The sequence below is a fragment of the Aquila chrysaetos genome, chromosome 11 (genome assembly GCF_900496995.4).
Source record: "Aquila chrysaetos chrysaetos chromosome 11, bAquChr1.4, whole genome shotgun sequence".
Lineage (NCBI taxonomy): Eukaryota > Metazoa > Chordata > Aves > Accipitriformes > Accipitridae > Aquila > Aquila chrysaetos.
In genome coordinates, this window is record NC_044014.1 from 17,314,651 (window position 1) to 17,332,587 (window position 17,937).

At 35.5% G+C, this 17,937-nt stretch overlaps 1 protein-coding gene across 1 annotated transcript in view; it reads left to right on the top strand.

Annotated features, from left to right (window-relative positions):
* The window catches only part of LOC115348192 (adhesion G protein-coupled receptor A3-like), a 290,759-nt gene that overhangs the window by 226,123 nt on the left and 46,699 nt on the right, over positions 1-17,937 (top strand). The window contains exons 13-14 of the mRNA XM_030030491.2: positions 8,887-9,094; positions 10,032-10,240. Coding sequence (XP_029886351.1) covers positions 8,887-9,094; positions 10,032-10,240 — 417 coding nt within the window. The remainder of the gene's footprint in view (positions 1-8,886; positions 9,095-10,031; positions 10,241-17,937) is intronic.

Below are 17,937 nucleotides of genomic sequence, written 5' to 3' on the forward strand. Positions count from 1 at the left end.
ATCATGTAGCACTGTCTGAAAAATCTAAAAAGATCCTTAAAATGAAAAATTACTCTAAATTAAATACAAAAACTAATAATTAACATTATAACAAAATTGTTTTGTGTTTCTTAGATGAAATTCAATTGATAGAATGTTGTTCCCTCATTACTGATTTTTGTTGTGACTTACAGTGTTTTTTCTGTTGTCAACATTTGGGCAAAAGATACATTATCATAAAAAGTGAAGACTTGCGTAAAATTTGGAAAGTTTCAAATGAGATAGCTGATGTGGAATTTTGGAATACAGAAGAAATATGCTAAAAAATTATCAGCAGTAAATCATTTACAAATGTGGTTCTTAATCCTTGTTCTTACATAGTATCTACTGGAGCAATAATGCTTGAGCTTGTGTGCAAATTCATTGTGTTTTCTGAGGCTTTTGCAGAATCACCAGTTTCAACTGATGCTCAAGTTACCACAATATTGGAGTTAAGTATTATGGCCTTACCTATAGATGCAGCCTGAGTTTATAGGAGATTGCTAGCCTATCCAACAGTGTAAAGAAAGGATTTTGTCTTTTATTGAGAGCCACAAGGTTACCCACTAGTGTGACTACTGATGCTATCATAAATTAAGGATATCTTCATTTTATATTCTATTTCAGGTAGTAAATCTGGGATTCTTGTTTAGGAATGGTAGTGTAGTGATTAGGGTGATTCCATTTTTATGGGATTCTATATTAGGAATGTTCATCTAGGTGTCAGTAGTTAACAGTTATCTGTGATGGATATTGCTGTCTTGACCATCATGCAGTATAGGAGACTGAGCTCTTGTAACTTAAGTGCTGAAGATCTCTTCAATTTTAAGGACAAATAGTAGGAAGATAAGTAATAGAAATATGCCTATGTCTTAATTTTTTATTATTCCATGTGAGATCTGTGTTTAATTGTTCTATTTTTAGACATTTATTTTAAGATTTCTAAAATAGGTGTCTACATTAAATAAGTGGCTCAGTTTTCAAGTTTGCTGACTGTAGCTCTTACATGTATGCAGATTTTTTTCTTCTTTCTCAAAAAAATGATAATATCATTTCCATGCTCAATGTTCTTTTACTGCAGATGTGAGTCACTTCAATCTACCACGACTGTATAGTTTTTAAAACTCTTCTTAGTAAGATTTTTAGGAACTCTATCAACTGTATACTGGGGATGTAAGTAGAAGTAGGAAGTTCAGGAATTCCTTTATTCAGGGAATTCATGACTTCTCAAAAGGAATTTTAGACACTTCTTGTAAAACAGAGAAATAAACCAAAACTTTTCTAACTGCATTGTGTAATTCTATCATAAAGTTTTCAAATACTCTCTCAAGAGCAGGTAAATTTTTTTGTGTGTCCATAATCTTTGAAAACTATCCTGTCCTCTCTGTTATAAAGGCTAGGAAACATTTTCATACTTTTAAGTCTGAAGTTTTGCTCTTGACCAATGTCCTATTTGTCCTTGTGATCATGCTGGCTATTTGTTCACATGACTCTTTTTCCTCCCTAGATGCTATTCCTCTGGTATTTTTAAAGAGAGCAGGCACAGCCTCTTCTTTCATTTTGCTAGGCTAACAAAGCTAAACTCTTTTACTCTGTACTTGTGAAACAAATTATTCATTCTAATGGTGACCCTATTAACTGTCGTCTATATCCATTCTATTCTGGACTGATTTTTCATGACCCATTTGATAAAATTGTGTGGTATGTTTCTGATTAGGCCTTTAAAATCAGAGTATTTCCCTGGAAATGTGTCATCTTGTATGTTCTTGACTGTATTTTTCTTTTTTTTTTTTTTTTAATTGTTAAATCATAGTGGCTCTGAGTCATCCTGTGATCAACCTGTGCTTTCAGGTCCTTTTCCTTGTCTGTTGCTTTCCAAACTGGTCTGTTTCGCAAGATTATAATAGAAATTCTCATTATAAATCTGTAAAGCATATGATTCTGAACAGTGTCTTAGGTGACATTCCTCTTTGTTTCAAGGTCATCAAATAAAAATTAGAAGTCTCTAAACTGATTTTCATAGAAACTTTGGATATATTCACTCCAGCCTGTCTTCTCCTTTCAAAGTAAATAATTGTATTATCAATTTTAGCTTGTTCCTTATTCACCTGAAACTAATTTTTACTAATTCTCAATGTCTTAACTCAGCTAACAGTTTTCTGTGTAGCTTCCAATATTTTATTGAACACCAAAGAAATTAGGTGAATTGTATTGCCTTGTCTAGAAAAACAGTTCCCAAAGAGGACTATCATGTGGTTCTGGCATTATTTACCTTTGGTAAACCTACTCTCTCTCCCCTTGTGTTATCTTTTTCTTTGATTTTTTTTTTTTCTCTCTTTCTCTTTTTCCCTCATGATATCAGATTACAGGTCAGTTGTTGCTTGTAGAATTCCACACACTTTCCTTTTCTTAGAAAAAAACTATTACATTTTCTGACCGTATTTTCATGGATGCATTAATGATGAAGTCCTAAATGCTGACCTATGGTTTGGAGGAATAATACATGAATGCATAAGCAACTTCAATGCATCACACTGGAACGCAGAAGCAATGACAGTGGTCCATATAGAGGTGCCTAAAGGATACCACATTTTCATGCAATCTACCAGTCAAATCTTTCAAACTCATTAAAAGCGGCCTGTCTTTGAACACAGAAGCAGACCAATATGGCAGCAGCAGCTGTAAGTGATGTTGTGAACTGTGCAATAAAGTTGTTCATTTGGGCATAAGTCTATACCATTACCTACATGCCAAACTTGGTTCACTCATTCACCCTAACTGTAGATTGTTTTACAGAGCAGTCACCATTCCTTTATGACCAACTTGGTAGATTCCAAAAAAAAAAAAAAAAAAAATTACAATTGTCCTTTGATTTCATGCATCAGTTCTTTCAAAGATTTGCATGGTGATATTCAGCTCTTACTGAATTTTGCTTTGACATTTGTTGTAATTTTTATATTCTTTTCTCATTATTGATCCTAACATTGTCTTGTCTCCATGTAAACATCAACACTTTCACTGATGTTAAATAAAAAATGTATTACCTGATTCTTTCTATATGGCAGCTCTACTTCTTTCCTTGTTTTTTTTAAATATAGATCTGAAGAACTTAACTGCTGTATGTAAAATGGTTTTGGCAATTATCACTGTATCCATTAATTTCTTGAAACTTAAAATACTATTTTGTTTCACTTATCACTGTTGGGGTTTTTTCCTTTTTGTAGGCTTTCTGATTATACTCATTGTCCCTTTTGATCTGCTTATCCATTCTTGATCTTGTAAGTCCTGTTAACTTTTATCAATGAATTTCCTGAGTTTGCCAAGTTTTCAAATTTGAAATACAAAATCCTAATGTGGAGATTACTTTTATTTTTTACTTTTATTAGGAAAACTTGCTTGGTATCCTCCCATTAAAAAAACCCCAAAATCAATCCCATATATTTTAGGACCTGTCAAATTGTTTGTCATTGAGTATGTGTCTTGTATAATTGTACTTCTTCAAACAGGCATTGTTCCCATTCTTTTTACAGAACCTTTTTTTGGCATTTTCCCAGATAGTCTGAATTTTTTGGGTTGTTTATTAATACTTTTCATACCAGAAAAATAGATCAGTACTCATGTACAGTCTACATAAAGCCTCACAGTGCTGGGCCAAGTTCATATCCTTATCTCATATATCATGTGCTGAGATAATTCCAAAGGAGTGTTATTTAAATATCTACCAGGAGAGACAGCTGAAAAAACAATTTTGCAATTTTTGTTATGTTAACCACCAAACCTTTAACATAAACTCCAAACTCAAATCTTCAGTTGCTTCTAAGGAATTGCTGACTTGTTTGAGGGACTAAATGAAATCTATTATATATGTATAAATAATTTATTTGCTTCATTTTATTATGATGACCACACTGTTAACTCAGTCAGTACATATTTAATAATATAGGCTATTACCTGTAGAGCTTGGTTTCTACTTTTTGTTTACTGCTACTGTAACTTTATAAAGCTTGTTCCTATTTTGGCAACACCCTTGTATCTTTAATAACATAATATATGGTCTCTTGCATCTGAATCTATAAAACACCTCATCAGATTCTTTAAAATCTGGAAGCAGTGGAGCTGCTTTCTCAGTTCTCTGCCAGGCGTTCAGGTGATTTCATTTGCTCCTTTTTTTTTCTTCCTCCAGTTTTCTTCTGACCTGCTGTTAAGGTGCTGGTTTTTAAGTTAAGGAAATTGCCGACTGGAAAAATATACCTTATGACTGTTCTGAGGACTCAGAATTGGATGCTTTCCTCTGAAATATATTTTACCTCAAACAGAAATACTGTGCTTGAACTCAAAATCAATCTAATATCAAAGCATATGCAAGGAAGAGCTACTGAAAATAATTTGATTTATTGCATTCCACAGTGGTTACAAAGTATCTTCCTTGATAATGATTGTCTGATAATGAGTACGGTCTCTCAATATTATGCTAAATTTTAGACAAGTAGAACAAGATAATAGGGAAGCAATGTTGAAAATGGGAGCGGGTTTCTTAAAGAATTGTGAAAGTAGAAGAGCCAATGTATCACAAAGGCACCTAAGGCAAAAGGCTGTCTTTCCTAAACACTTAAAAACTCCTTGTAAATGCTAGCATTGATTATAAGGAATGGACTGCTGACCAGAATAAAATTGCCTGGGGAAAAACTTCACTTTAAATCTTTCATTTTTCCCTTAAAACATTTTTAATAAGGGTCTCACATGCATGAGTTGCAAAAATGTCAAGAGGCCATAGCTCTCAGTATCCTGAGGACCATATCCTCTTTAGAATGAGATTTTCCATTCAATTTTGAAGCTTTTGGGATCCAGTTGGATTTATTTGTGCTGTTTCTGTTCCTCAGATATTTTGAAAAATTCCACACACAAAAAAAATAGCTCTGAAATGGAAACAAAAAATGAAACTTCAAAAGTACTTACAAAACTGTGCTTTCCAAATTATGATTCAGAGTGTGTAAAACAACCTTTCATTTGGCTTTTTGGAAAGTTTCCCAGGTTCCAAGAAGTCTTAGGAGCCAGGAGTCCTAGGAGCCCACCCGGAAAATCCTCAGAGCTGGTTTACAGCTGATAAGCCCTCTTTCCCTGGCTGCAGGTCATACAGCCAATTTTTGAATATCTGGGCAGATGACATGGATGATAACTGGGAGGTTTTGAAATTTGCATGGTTTCTATCATATTTATGCACAAATGGGTGGAAGTCTGTGGATAGCTTTAATTTTAAAACACTGGCATTTTCCAGCAGAAAAATACTCCTTAGAAAAATCTACAGTATGTTCAGGATTTCCTCTTTCGAATCAATGCCAGTACAATCCAGTTAATAGGACTAAAAGTGAAATGGAGTCATGAAGGGATTATTGACATTCTGTTTTGAACACTCTCACAGAATGTCTAAATCCTGACTAGTAAATCGCTGACACAGACTCTAAGCTTTTCCAGGGAAAATACAAGATGCTGGTGCTGACCTGTGTCATTGCAAACCTGCAGCTCCTATGCAGGATACTTGATGGTGGTTTTGGCTCTAGTGCTCTTTCTCCCCTCTTAGAGGTAGAACAGCTTCCTGAGATGCTGCCACTAGCACGCTTAGAAATGTCAGTTCCTATGTGATGTGGTGATATGCTGTCCAAATAAAATTTTAAAAATGAGATGATTTATGTGGATTTTGAAACATCTGAAGCACAGTCATTCACTCAAAATTTACTGTCATTGGTTTTAGTAATAATCTGTTCCCATATTGTGCTTCATCGCTGGACTCTGGAGCACCTTACAGAGCAAAAGAAATACCATCAATTTTAACTTACCAAGTGAGAGGGAAACTGAGGCAAGAGTGGGGAACCGATTTAATTGTTACCACACATAAGATTAGCAGAACCCAAGACTGAGCCTCCAGTCAGGCTTCATCCATCCTCTACCACAATAACAGAGATTTCCTGAGTGCTCAGATCATCCCTCTCCTGTAAATAATGACTAATGTTATTGAAAAGAAGATTCTCACATATCTTAGATGTAAAAATTGTTCACAAATATTTATTCATATTTTTAAACAGCATTCTGAATGTGTGGGCACTCTCAATGTGTGCATTTTTCATTAATGTCCTAGCACAGGAGCTTGTTGGCAGGCATATTGCTGTAGCAGACAGTTTAGTGTTTAATTTTGAGGAATTTCTACATAAAGTAAATATTTGATGTGCAGCAAGTAGTTTGACTTTATGTGTACATTTGTCCAGTCAAGGAACAGTCCTGTCCCTTTGCCCTTCGCTCCACCAGACTGCCTGCACTCAAAAGAAATTGTTTGAAATAATAGGTATACGTAGGGCAGTATTCACAATTAAATTGCATCCCTGGAAGTGACTGTAGACATTTTTCAGCAAAGATTATTAAATAGTTAATGTTATGGGTATTCATATTCTTGGTACATTTTGAGGAGACAAATAGGGAAAAACACTCTCCTGAAGTCTAAGGAAATAATTTTCTGTAAATGTTTCTTTTTGTCATAAGTAATTTGATGTTGCTGCATGTGTGAGATTTGCTCAGTCAGCCCGAGGAGTGCAACCAGTCCACACTAAATCCATTTGTAGCCCGTGTACAGCTTTTCTTCACTGCGTTTGACTTTGCCCCTGTGAGGTGAAGCTGTAGTCTGTGGGTAAGACTTGGGGCACCGTGATCGGGTTCCTTTCTTTTACGCTACATAGTGAAGGGTCTCTCTGTGGGCAGAGACAGGGTGATGGTGAGGAAGTGAGGGGTAGGCATCACCTTGGTCTTTCCCCCGCTGTGCGACCTGTCACCGGACCTGCACGCCAGCTCTCTGTGCTTCAGATGTGTGTGGCCTCTTGTCTGCACCTCCCCAGACTCACAGCCATGCTCTGTCTACACTGTTACGTTTTCCCATTGGTATCAGTAAGTCCCAATGGAGGAGAAATTAGAGAACCACAATGAGTTAGACAATTTCCCCTCTTAGCAAAAGTGCTATAAACATGTTGTTTTCTCTGGCTTGTGTAGGACTGCTTCTGTCAAGTCATAGCACATTGTTGCTTATCCTAGTGCCTTTAGCTGTTGGTTTCATTATCATAAGCTTATTCAGATGCTTCTAGCTTTCTCTTTTTGTGTATAAGAAGTAATTAGTGTAATTTAATGTCATTGCTGTTGCTTTTTCCAGGACAGAATAATAATAAAAATCCAATATAACTATAAAGTTAATCACACTGTAACTTCTCTTATACTTCGGTACATCTCCAAATAAGTCCTCAACAGTGATCTGGGGTTTGACGAATCACATTTCTAAAAATTTCTGTACATACTTATTGATAACAATTTTGTGGCCAAAATGGTATCATCAGAGGTTCAACATACACAGATACTTTGGGATATCATAGAGTAAAATACATCTTTTTCAGAAGCATGAGATAAAGCCAATTATGACAGCTTCAGTGAATTAGGCAGTGGAAAAATCTAAGGATGAGTACTTGATGTTTAGCTTAGTTAATTCCAATTAAAGCCTTCATAGCAATTTTAAAATCTAATGTAGAAATGTCCTGTTGTTATTTGCTCTTTTTTTCCTGAGTATTTTTAATAAGTGGCATTTAAACCTTTCAAAACCTTTCAAAAATATACATGGTAACAAAGACAAAAACATACAGAAGCCTTTATCTGTTTATTTAAGCATCCCAATGACATCACAGACTACTCATGCTTTTCTCCCATATTTATCGTGAGGTCACAAGGTGTTTCTCATATTCATTTTAGTTCGCTGATCTCTGTTTTACCTCTTATCTCCCATATGTATGTTTCTCCCAGCACATGGACACATATTAATATCATGTTTGTTTACATGATTGTGAAGATTGTTGTTTTACTTCTCAAAGAGGTAGGGCACATGTGCTATGAGTAAACTGTGTGATAATCTATGTAAATTATGTGCACAGAAGCTATACTTTGCCCTTGGGGGAAATGCAAATTAGAACATTTTGTATTTTGTTTGTTTTTAAATACATATACTTTTCACTTCAAGGCTCAGGACATACTGCCTGTTTATTTTCCCATTGCTCATCATTTGTTTTTTCTTTTAAATATCTCAGTCTTTAATGATTAGTTTGCTACTTTGGCAGGAAAAAAATGCTTGATGAGTGAAGTCCTCAGAACATAATGTTGAGTGTATTTTATAGCTCTGCTGTAAGGGAATTATCTGCTTGTAAAAGGGTGTATAACACACTTACAACTCAAAGCCATTATAGTGATCTGACAGTCTTCATTCATTTTCTCCTACTACCGTCTTGTTTTCTTGTTTTACATTAGTGCTTGTAATATTTTTTAATCCTGCATTACTAAACCACAGAGTTAACTGATTTTCCTTATATGAAGCAAGAAAAACATATTCATGAAATGTGTTGTTTACTGCACTTGCAGTTCTCTGCTGATGTAATTTTTTGTATTAATAAAATTATTTTTATACTCTTTAAGTACCCTTTTGGAGAAATGTTTTAATGTAAGTTGTCTGATTCTGTTTTAAGTGAAGGAGAAAACCTGGTAGAGGTTGTCTCTTTAAATCAGATCTGCAGTGTTGATGGACCCTCTAGCAGGCACGGTAAGAACCATTCTCACCTCTGCAGCAGGGAGCTTGACCATATAGACTCTCACATTCAATCAAAACGTTTTCCCTTTTAATATGCACTGTACCAATCCTATTCCCATGGTTACAGCTCGTGCTTCTTTGGTTGCTTCCAGTCTGTTGGAAAAGGAAGGCAGCATACATTTCTTGTACAGGAGTTTAAAACATCATGAAAGCAACCCTGTTGTGATTTGCATTTTAAATGTTTCTTTTTTTTTCTCATTGTACAGAATGCTGTAGCAGTAGCTTCAGTTCATTTGCCACAGTCTGTCTTCTCTCAGTCTTCAGCCTGGCAATCTGTTGATAACTCCACTTGCAAGCTACAGTTTATTGTCTTTCGGAATGGAAAACTCTTTCCTAGCACAGGAAACTCATCAAATCTTGCAGATGATGGGAAACGTAGGACGGTTGCCACACCAGCTGTTTTTGCTAAAATAGGTGAGGAGTTGTTATGCATTATTTCCTTTAATCTAAAAGCTACAGTATACTTGATTATGTAGAGAATAGAGGAGTAGAGTATACAGTGTGCTGAGAGGCTGGAAGCAGTCTTTTTCTTTAGTACAAATGTTTGCAATTGTTCCTATTGGCATTATTTTATTCAAATTATCCTGCAAATAAAGAAATGCACTTGCTGTATGACTAGAATGCAAATTTTGGACTACTGTTTGTTGACAATGTTGTTACAGATGCTTGTTTCTTAAAGCACGGTTCTATAGGAAAGAACCTTGTTTTATTCTTCACAATGAAAATTGCAATGTTAACGTCCTAGACACTGATAAAATTAAGGCTTTTGGAGTGGGAGTAGTGCCCTGTTGCATGTATCAATACTCACCAGTATACTTTCTGATACGATAGATGTAAAACAGGTGTTGTTAAAGGCTTTTGTCTAAATGTGATATATTGTATGTGCTAGTGAGTCATTATTTTGATTAATTATTCACCCAGGCAAATTTACTAATTTTATTTGATACTGAATAGTGCTCTCATTTCTATTAACATTTTTTTAATGTTTAAATGTGACTTTGAAAGTGCAGAATTGTCTCAGGTATTAATCATACCATGAAACTGAGCCGTTCTGCAGTTACATGGGCAATAGTGCAACACTGGTCCTAACTGAAGAATCTGAAACAATAAAAAATCTGCTTTGTGAAGGATGATTAGATCATTTGGACACTTTATGGGATTGAAATGTTCAGATTTATTTATACTACTGCAAACTTTTCTGAATGTGAGCACTACCTTTGATTTCGACCATTAAGAGTATATGTCTATTGCTTTTTTCCCCACAGTTTAGTGTATCTGATCTCTTTACACAGCATTCATCAATAAAGGGTTTTCCACTCCATCGCTCTGATTCAGTTTGTTGCTTTTGCAGATGGGTGCAGTTTTGGAAACCTCACCAGCCCTCTTACTATAGGGTTGAGGCACTTTGCACGGGGTATAGACCCCATTGCAGCCTTCTGGAATTTTGACCTTCTAGATGGACATGGAGGCTGGTGGGGAGAAGGGTGCCACATAATTAGTTCCGCAGGCAATATTACCACCATTCAGAGTACACACTTCAGTAACTTTGCAGTGCTAATGGTAAGTATATGACTTAGCAAATATACCTATATTTTTTTCTCTCTCTCTCTTTTGCCATACATATATGTTCTTTTTATGTGCATCTGTATCATTCTTACTTGTCAGTAACTGACCTTCTGGTTTCTATAACGTTTAGGATAAGACAGTCTTAAAGTAAGTTATTTAACTACCAGTAAGTGAATAAACCTGGTGGGCAGTTTTAATACCCAGAGACAGGCCTAATCAGAAATGACATTAAATTCAGTCTTACAAATGAAAGTTCCATCAAGGAACAATTAGTATGTAATGGTTATAAATTATAGGACAGGGTTTAAAAATGTATACTCCTGTGTGCTTTTACATCAGCACATCTCAGAGGCTGGTCTGCTTTTGTTCCTGCCCTGCACTGTGTTGATCATACTAATTAGTTGCAGGCATACCGCAATGTTGAATCATTTAATAAATGGAGAGGAATAACATCTTCTGCTCTTTTAAGTAAGGACAGTACTGCTCTTGTTGATTCTGTAGGAGTTTTAGTTCGTATACCAATGCTGATACCCTTCTTATGAAATTGCTGTTCGTGAAGAAAAATATTTCTGTGCAGTGCTAACATATCAGCCTGCTTTGGTCTGTTCTCAGTCACACTTACAGTTCCCATTGCAGTTATTTAACTATCCTGCTTAGCAGAAAGTTACCTTCATGAAAGCAAAAATATTATGCAGGCAGCAATGACCTGTTATTATTCAGGGAATAAAGGAAAGCAAACAAAAAATGAGAGATTTCTAACATATATAGGTGAGAAAATGTTTGCACCATTAAAAATATTTATTATAAACCATTTGTAAAAAGATTAGCCAGATGTGTACTATTAATACCAGATTGATCCTGAATGCTGGTGCATGATTGCACTGTAGATGCTGCTTGTGTACATTACAGAAATGTTTATAGTTGAGTAAATAATGTATTGTGTGTATGTGTAAGGGACAGCAAACATAGGCGACAGGAATTGCGAGGACGTGTGCAGAGAATACCAATCTGCTGCTGTCAGATGGAGCCCAGATGGCAGCCAATCATAGCACAAGGCTGTGGCACCCACGAGTTAAATGCAGATATTATCGTCCACTTCATAAGAACTGATTTCCCTCAGAGTTACTTGAAAATTTTTCACGCAGTCCAGAATTGTTCAGAATTTAAGAGCTGTTCCTAAGATTTGACAACATCAAATATACCAGATTTTCTACAGCTTCTATGAGTTCCCTTTTTTCCCCCAGCCACTTGTTTCCCTGAATGTGAAACATAATTTTGCTTTCAGGATATTCTTCCAAATTCATTAAAGAAAGCACCTGTTGACTTTGCAGGTGCCACACCCAAAATGGCTTCCTCCTCCTTCAACTGCTTGGGTTCAGCCTATTCATAAACTTTGAGTAGTTACTAAATGTTAACTAATTGCTTGCAAACAACCAACTTCATGGTTTCATTTTATTTGCAAAAATTGTATACTGACACACGGGCTACGATGAATTTCTAGTTTGTAAAGCCAAATGCACATTTATATCTGATAAGATGTAGCAGATTGGTTTTTCTACACCATAAAGGCAACTGAGGCACATTTTACTGCAGCTTTTGCATCTGGTATGTAATTCTGGTTTAGGTCTTGGGTTTGTTTTGTTATGGTAATTCAACTTTGCTTTTTTTCCTGTGTGCATCTTCCATTTTTATCTGTGCAAGACAAGAAAATAGAATTTTAGGCTCACCATTGCTTTGCAATTGATATGGTAGCAAACAATGTGATAGGTTCCTTAGCTCATGTTTCACAGTCACTTTTAAGAAAGAAGATGCCTGACCTTAAGTCATTTTAATATATATATCTATACACACACAGAGATATGTCTTCAAACAGTGTCTTTCTAAACAGCTATTGGAAAACTTTTGTAGCTTCGTTATGTGCAACCACTTTCATTCAAGTGTTATTTCTTAATCAGTGTTTTGTGGCATAAAGTCAGGGATTGTTTTATTTGATAGAAACTACGCTTTTCTGGACAGTTCAATTCTCATACCAGAAATAAAAAATATTTCATTGTTCTGCTTAGCTATTAATTTATAATATGAACAATATAAAGTGCCTATGTGTATCTTCTTAATTCACACCTGAGTGCCTAATATATTTTAAAATACTAACAAAGTGACAGCAAATTCAAAATAGCTAGCGTATGGTATGTAGCCAATGAAATTAGCTACAATATCATCATACATATTATTAATCTATAATTCTCTAATCTATTAAACCATAAAAATTCATAATTGATTATTATGTTTTGGGGTAATAGCAGAAAACTGAAGTAGCATCTGTAAACTGAAGAGCAGCAATAAAGCAACAGTGATGAAGGTTTACATTACCATCACAGTAATGTATGTCCTGCTGTGGAACAAGATGAAATAGAAGCCTCAGTTAATCCAAATGTCCATTTTATAGCTAGTACAGCACATATTCTGATTTGTCGTCTTTTTAAATAGTAAGACAAAGTTCCCTGAACTGCTTTTATAAAAATTGTTTCTGCCTAGGTACTGTAAAAGGGTTAAAATAAAGGTTTTGTAGAGTCCTTTTTTAGAAAGGCAGCAATCAAGGATTTATCAGCTACGATTGATAATTAATAAGCATGAGCATACTTCAAGTGAGAGGATTCATGTAGAGCCATTTGATTTCTCTCTGTGACAGTTCTTCAAGTGATGTCAGTGAGAGAGAGATTACAGTTTGGAGGCTGGCTTGGAAAGGAGGTACAAGCTCCTTCTCTTACACACTCTTACGCTTTCACTCTACTCTGGGTTGGGCCAGTGCATGGAAGTAAAATAGTAGTGTCAGACATAATACAGCATTATCTTTTTCTAATCAACTTTTGGATGGTATGTCTTAGGGGTGAGACTAAAAACCTGTGAACTAAGTTCCCGAGTTATATTCCTGCCTTTCCGTTCATACACTGTGTGTTTAGACCAGTCCCCTTTTTTGTCTTTTCTTCTGTTATCTGGAGGAGGAAAAGAGACAGTCACACTCTAGTTTCTTTTGGAGGTGGCCAAAGCCCTCTAGGGTCTTGAACTATGAATCTCTGCAATATATTTTCTGTTTTAGAGTAAAATTATGAACTTATATATTCTGAAGCTTTGGTATATCTAATTATTTGTTTTATAAATACTATGTTGTTGTTCTCTTTTGTGAACTGAGCTGTATATCAGTATTTTAATTTTTCAGGACAATGTTTGTGTATGTTATGACCAATCTAGTGCTCTGTAGCCATGGTGTATCTGAGTAAAAACTCTCCAGGAGATAACAAAAATATCCAACAGCAGCACTGAATTTCAAAATTTGCTAAATATGTTTGGCCATACATTGTCCTTTGCTCTTCCTTTCATTTTTCTTAGAACAGAATGGCAATTCAGTAGTGATGGATATTACTGTAATTGTATACAGCATTTCCTTTTCCCCCTCAGACTGCTTTGTCAATAGTAATTTCCTCAAATCTGCCAAATAAACACTACTAAAATTCTTAAATCTAAGTATGCTACTTCTCAATTAACATAAAATGGATTAATAAATATTGTTAGCATTTTTAATTGTAATCCTGAAGATAGGTTAAATGAACATATATCATAACCAACTCCTTTCCTGTTTTGTCACAATGTATTGCATTATTCCAAACAACATAGGTGGGGTTTTGTTGGATTATTTTTTTTATTTGTGAGTGTAAGGAGTCATTTGCAAAAGTAGCGTACATCCAGTGGACAGCTATTTGAGATAATTAGGGCTGACAAGACTGAGCTGACAAAAACAGAGCAAATTTGAAACTATCCTGGAAGCAAACTTTGGAAAACTGGGTGAATGAGAAATTGAGGAAAGGCAAGATACTAGGAATGGATCATGCTAAGAGTTACAGGATTTTTCTCCTGTTGTTTTACAAGCATTCCCTGAATCTTTTAAGTATTTCCAAATTGGTAGGATCACAGTACCACAAAAGCTACATTTTCAATATTTTCAGTGTGACTGGAGACAACTGCAGAATTTCTTAGGCCTATTCATGAAGTTCAGTTCTGAAAACAGTCTTCTAAATGTCCATGTTTCAGGTCTTCTCCAAATTAAACAGCCTGTCTAAGCCTTTTGAGAAATTAATTAATGAGTCAGGGAAGTATTACAGAGATGTGATTTAGAAGGTTGACATAGTTACAGTATTTGACATTTTCCCCATAGAGAACACAAGGTTTTCTTGTAATAGGCTGTGGAAACGTGGTTCAGGACTTTGAAAAATCAGACTGCTAATAAAGAGAGGTTTAAGAATGAACTTTTCAATTTTTTTTGTGTTTAAACACCTGATTTTACACCTCCAAAATAGACCTTAGCAGAGTTTAAGCACCAAAGACTATGAAAGTGATCCAGAAAGTTTACCTGCTCTCTGCAAAATTAACATTTGGTGTAGTGGGAACTGCAAAATTCCCTGGAATTAGATTCCTCTGCATGTGCGTAGATGCTTCCCAGTGTGAAGAGCTCAATTTCTAAGCTCTGCTGTCATTCAGAGGCCTGGCAAGTAGGCACATACTCTTCACCTAAGTCCACAGCTGGCATGTACTGCTCACCTAAACAGAGAATGCTTAGCCCATATGGACAGTATTGAGTCCAGCTTCCCAGAAAAGGTTGCTTTTTTCAGAATATTCCTGAACATGCCAATCTTTTGCATAAAGCCTTGGAATTAGAGTACTCAAAAGAGCAAGATCTGACTTGTAGTCCTTTCTCCTTGGATTACATCTACTTTTTATTAAATTATACTTAATAACATGTATTATTTGCTCTGTAAAATGTATAAACTGGCTTGGTACTGGGGACAAAACTCCAGGCTTGTCTTCCTCAAAATGCACTAACTTTATAACAAATCAAGCTTCTGGCTCAAGCTCACTCTTTGTATTTGCTCTTGCTTTTTACTGGCTTAGTGGATCTTGCATTCTTCGTAGTGCAGCTTCAACCAAAGGGTAAAAGGGATCCAGACTATAAAGGAGCTCAGTAAATGGGCCAACTCTTGGAGACAGGAGATGTAAGTTAAAGACCTAGAATCTAGGTCTTGACCCATCTTATTGTCTTGGTGGCTTCTACTGGGCTTCTTCCAATTTATCAATGTCTTTCTTGTACTGAAGTGCCCCAAACTGGACACGCTAGTCGAGATTTGGTCTCACAAGTGGTCAATAGAAAGGAATAATCACTTCCTTCAGCCTGCTGCCTGCACTCTTGCTAATGTGGCCCAATATGTTGTTCACTTTATGTGCCACAAGGGCACACTGCCTTGCTTTCCATTTAGTGTCCACCAGAACCCTCTGATCCTTTTCTGCAAAGCTTTTTCCCAGTCAGTTGTCCCCTAGCCTGTACTGCAGTCAGGATTACTCTGTCCCAGAGACAGGAAACTTTTTACTTCTCTTCATTGAACTTCATGAGGTTCCAGTAAGCCCGTTCCTCCAGCCTGTTGAAATCCTGCCAAATAGCAGCCCTTCCCTCCAGCACATCAACTGCTCCACTCAATGTGCATTGCAGTGTTTTTAGCTCTCCATAGAGACCCAACTCTATGGGTAATTTCCATATTCTGGTGCTCCTAAACATCCTAATATTTGGCACCTAATTTTTAAGTTTTGTTTTGTTTAAGTAGGAGGACTCTAAATACAAATAGGAACCTAAATCTTACCGTAACTGATTGTTCAAATGCACTTGTGTTTCCAAGTCTCTGTGGTGTGTGGGTATTACTTCCTTGGGGAAGACAATTTCAGATGTCCTGCTTTAAACACAGAAACCAGTTAGACTATACTTTCTAACGTCATACTATTACAAGCAATATATTAAAAATAAATGTTTCATTTGCCAATATAAGTAGACGGATTACAAAAATTTACAACACAAACTAGCTTGGTTTTAGCAGCTGTGATTTTGTGAAAGTACCAGATATTTAGTATTAGTTCACTGTAACTTCCCCTCAGCTTTCTCAGCATCTGCTATTAAATGTCTCAGGGCTGCCTTTGGTATGTAAATCATCCATATCTCTTTATATTTTCATATTGAGTTTTAACTGATCAGTATAGATGTTTCTGTTTCAGTCGATTTTTGGGATGAAGTCTCAAGTAAAACAGTCCCATTTCCACTCTGATGTTTTTATAATTCTGATTGTTGGATGAAATAGCTGATAAAAAGTCTTTTCTATTCACCAATTTCTATTACTAATTTCTATTTTGCCTTATGTACTATGGTGGCATTTACAGCTGAAAGAAGCTGGTTTCACACCTTCTTAGAAGGGTGAATGAATGACAAATTCTCATTAGACAACATTTTACTGGCCTTGTAGTTGTAGACAGCAGTTTGTAATGGTCAAAGGCTTGTGTGTATTCATTTTCCTGTAAATAATTCCTGCCATTTTTCAATATCATCATCATTTGAATCCCCTCTAGGAAATAAAATCAAACCCACCCTTTAAAAATGTACCATACAATTATGCTGCTTTGCATACAGCATTAAAAAAATAACTTTGTTTTCTGCATGCTGTCTTCCCCAGAGGATCACTCAGGGGAGGTTGACAGATCAATAAGGTTTAATTATCATCAAAAAGCAGACAAGATAGATTTATTATATATCTATAATGAAATCAGTTTTCAATATACAAAACTCTTAAAAAGGATATTCTACATTGGCAATAATGCATTATGATACTCAAAAGTTTTACCACTTATTTACTGTACAAGATTAGAAAAGAGATAATAATAAAAAAGTGAATTTTTTTATAATGGAATTCGCTTTAAGATTCACTGATTGTTCTTGATTCTTCTGCAGGCAAAATGGCTGTATTCCTGTTGGACTTATGGCATTTGCTTTTATACTGATGTTCAAACATAGTGAGTGGTTGATTCTTGCACTCACACTATTAAAAGCTAGTTCTTTAGTACACTGAATGATGCTACCTTAAGTAAAATCACTTTCATTTGTTGCTACATAATTGTGTAGCTTCACTGTGTTTCTTTTTTCACAACTTTGTTAACTTTTCAGAGGGTTTTTTGGGTTGGTGTTTTTTGTTTGTTTGTTTGTTTTCAGAAATATCCAAGATACTTATTTCTTTAAATAACTGCACTGTTACTACTATGTTAGTTACAGTAACAGTATTCTTAATGCACAGAAATGAAGAAAGTGTGTACATAAAATTATGACAAAGTGTACCATTGGTATACTAAAATATGATTATATCAGTAAGAGCTAGAAGTAAATATGTTATCATTTTCAGCAGAGTATTTCTATTTAAATTGTCCAGGGTTTACATTACTACTCTAGTAATATGAGCCAAAATTGTACTGAACATTTCTGCTAAATAATAGTCTACCTCAAGAAATTCACTCTGTAAAAGAATTAATGGGGAGATGATGCAAATAAGGACATGGGAGAAAAAAATGGTCAAAAAAAGGGTGTTTAAGTGGAGTTTCAGCGGCAGTTCTGAGCCAATAGACTTTTAAAGAATTATTTGAAATTTGTGAATTCAGTATATCCTGAATGTATTTTCAGGCACACTAACAAAAAAAAACCAAAATCAAGAGAGGGCATCAGGAGCATAGGTCTGTCACATTAAAAAGCTGCCACATCAAAAGACAGAGTTCTTTTCCTCTTCTATTCCACTCATGGTTGAGGGAAGAGTAGCAAGAGATGTTAGGAGGCAGCA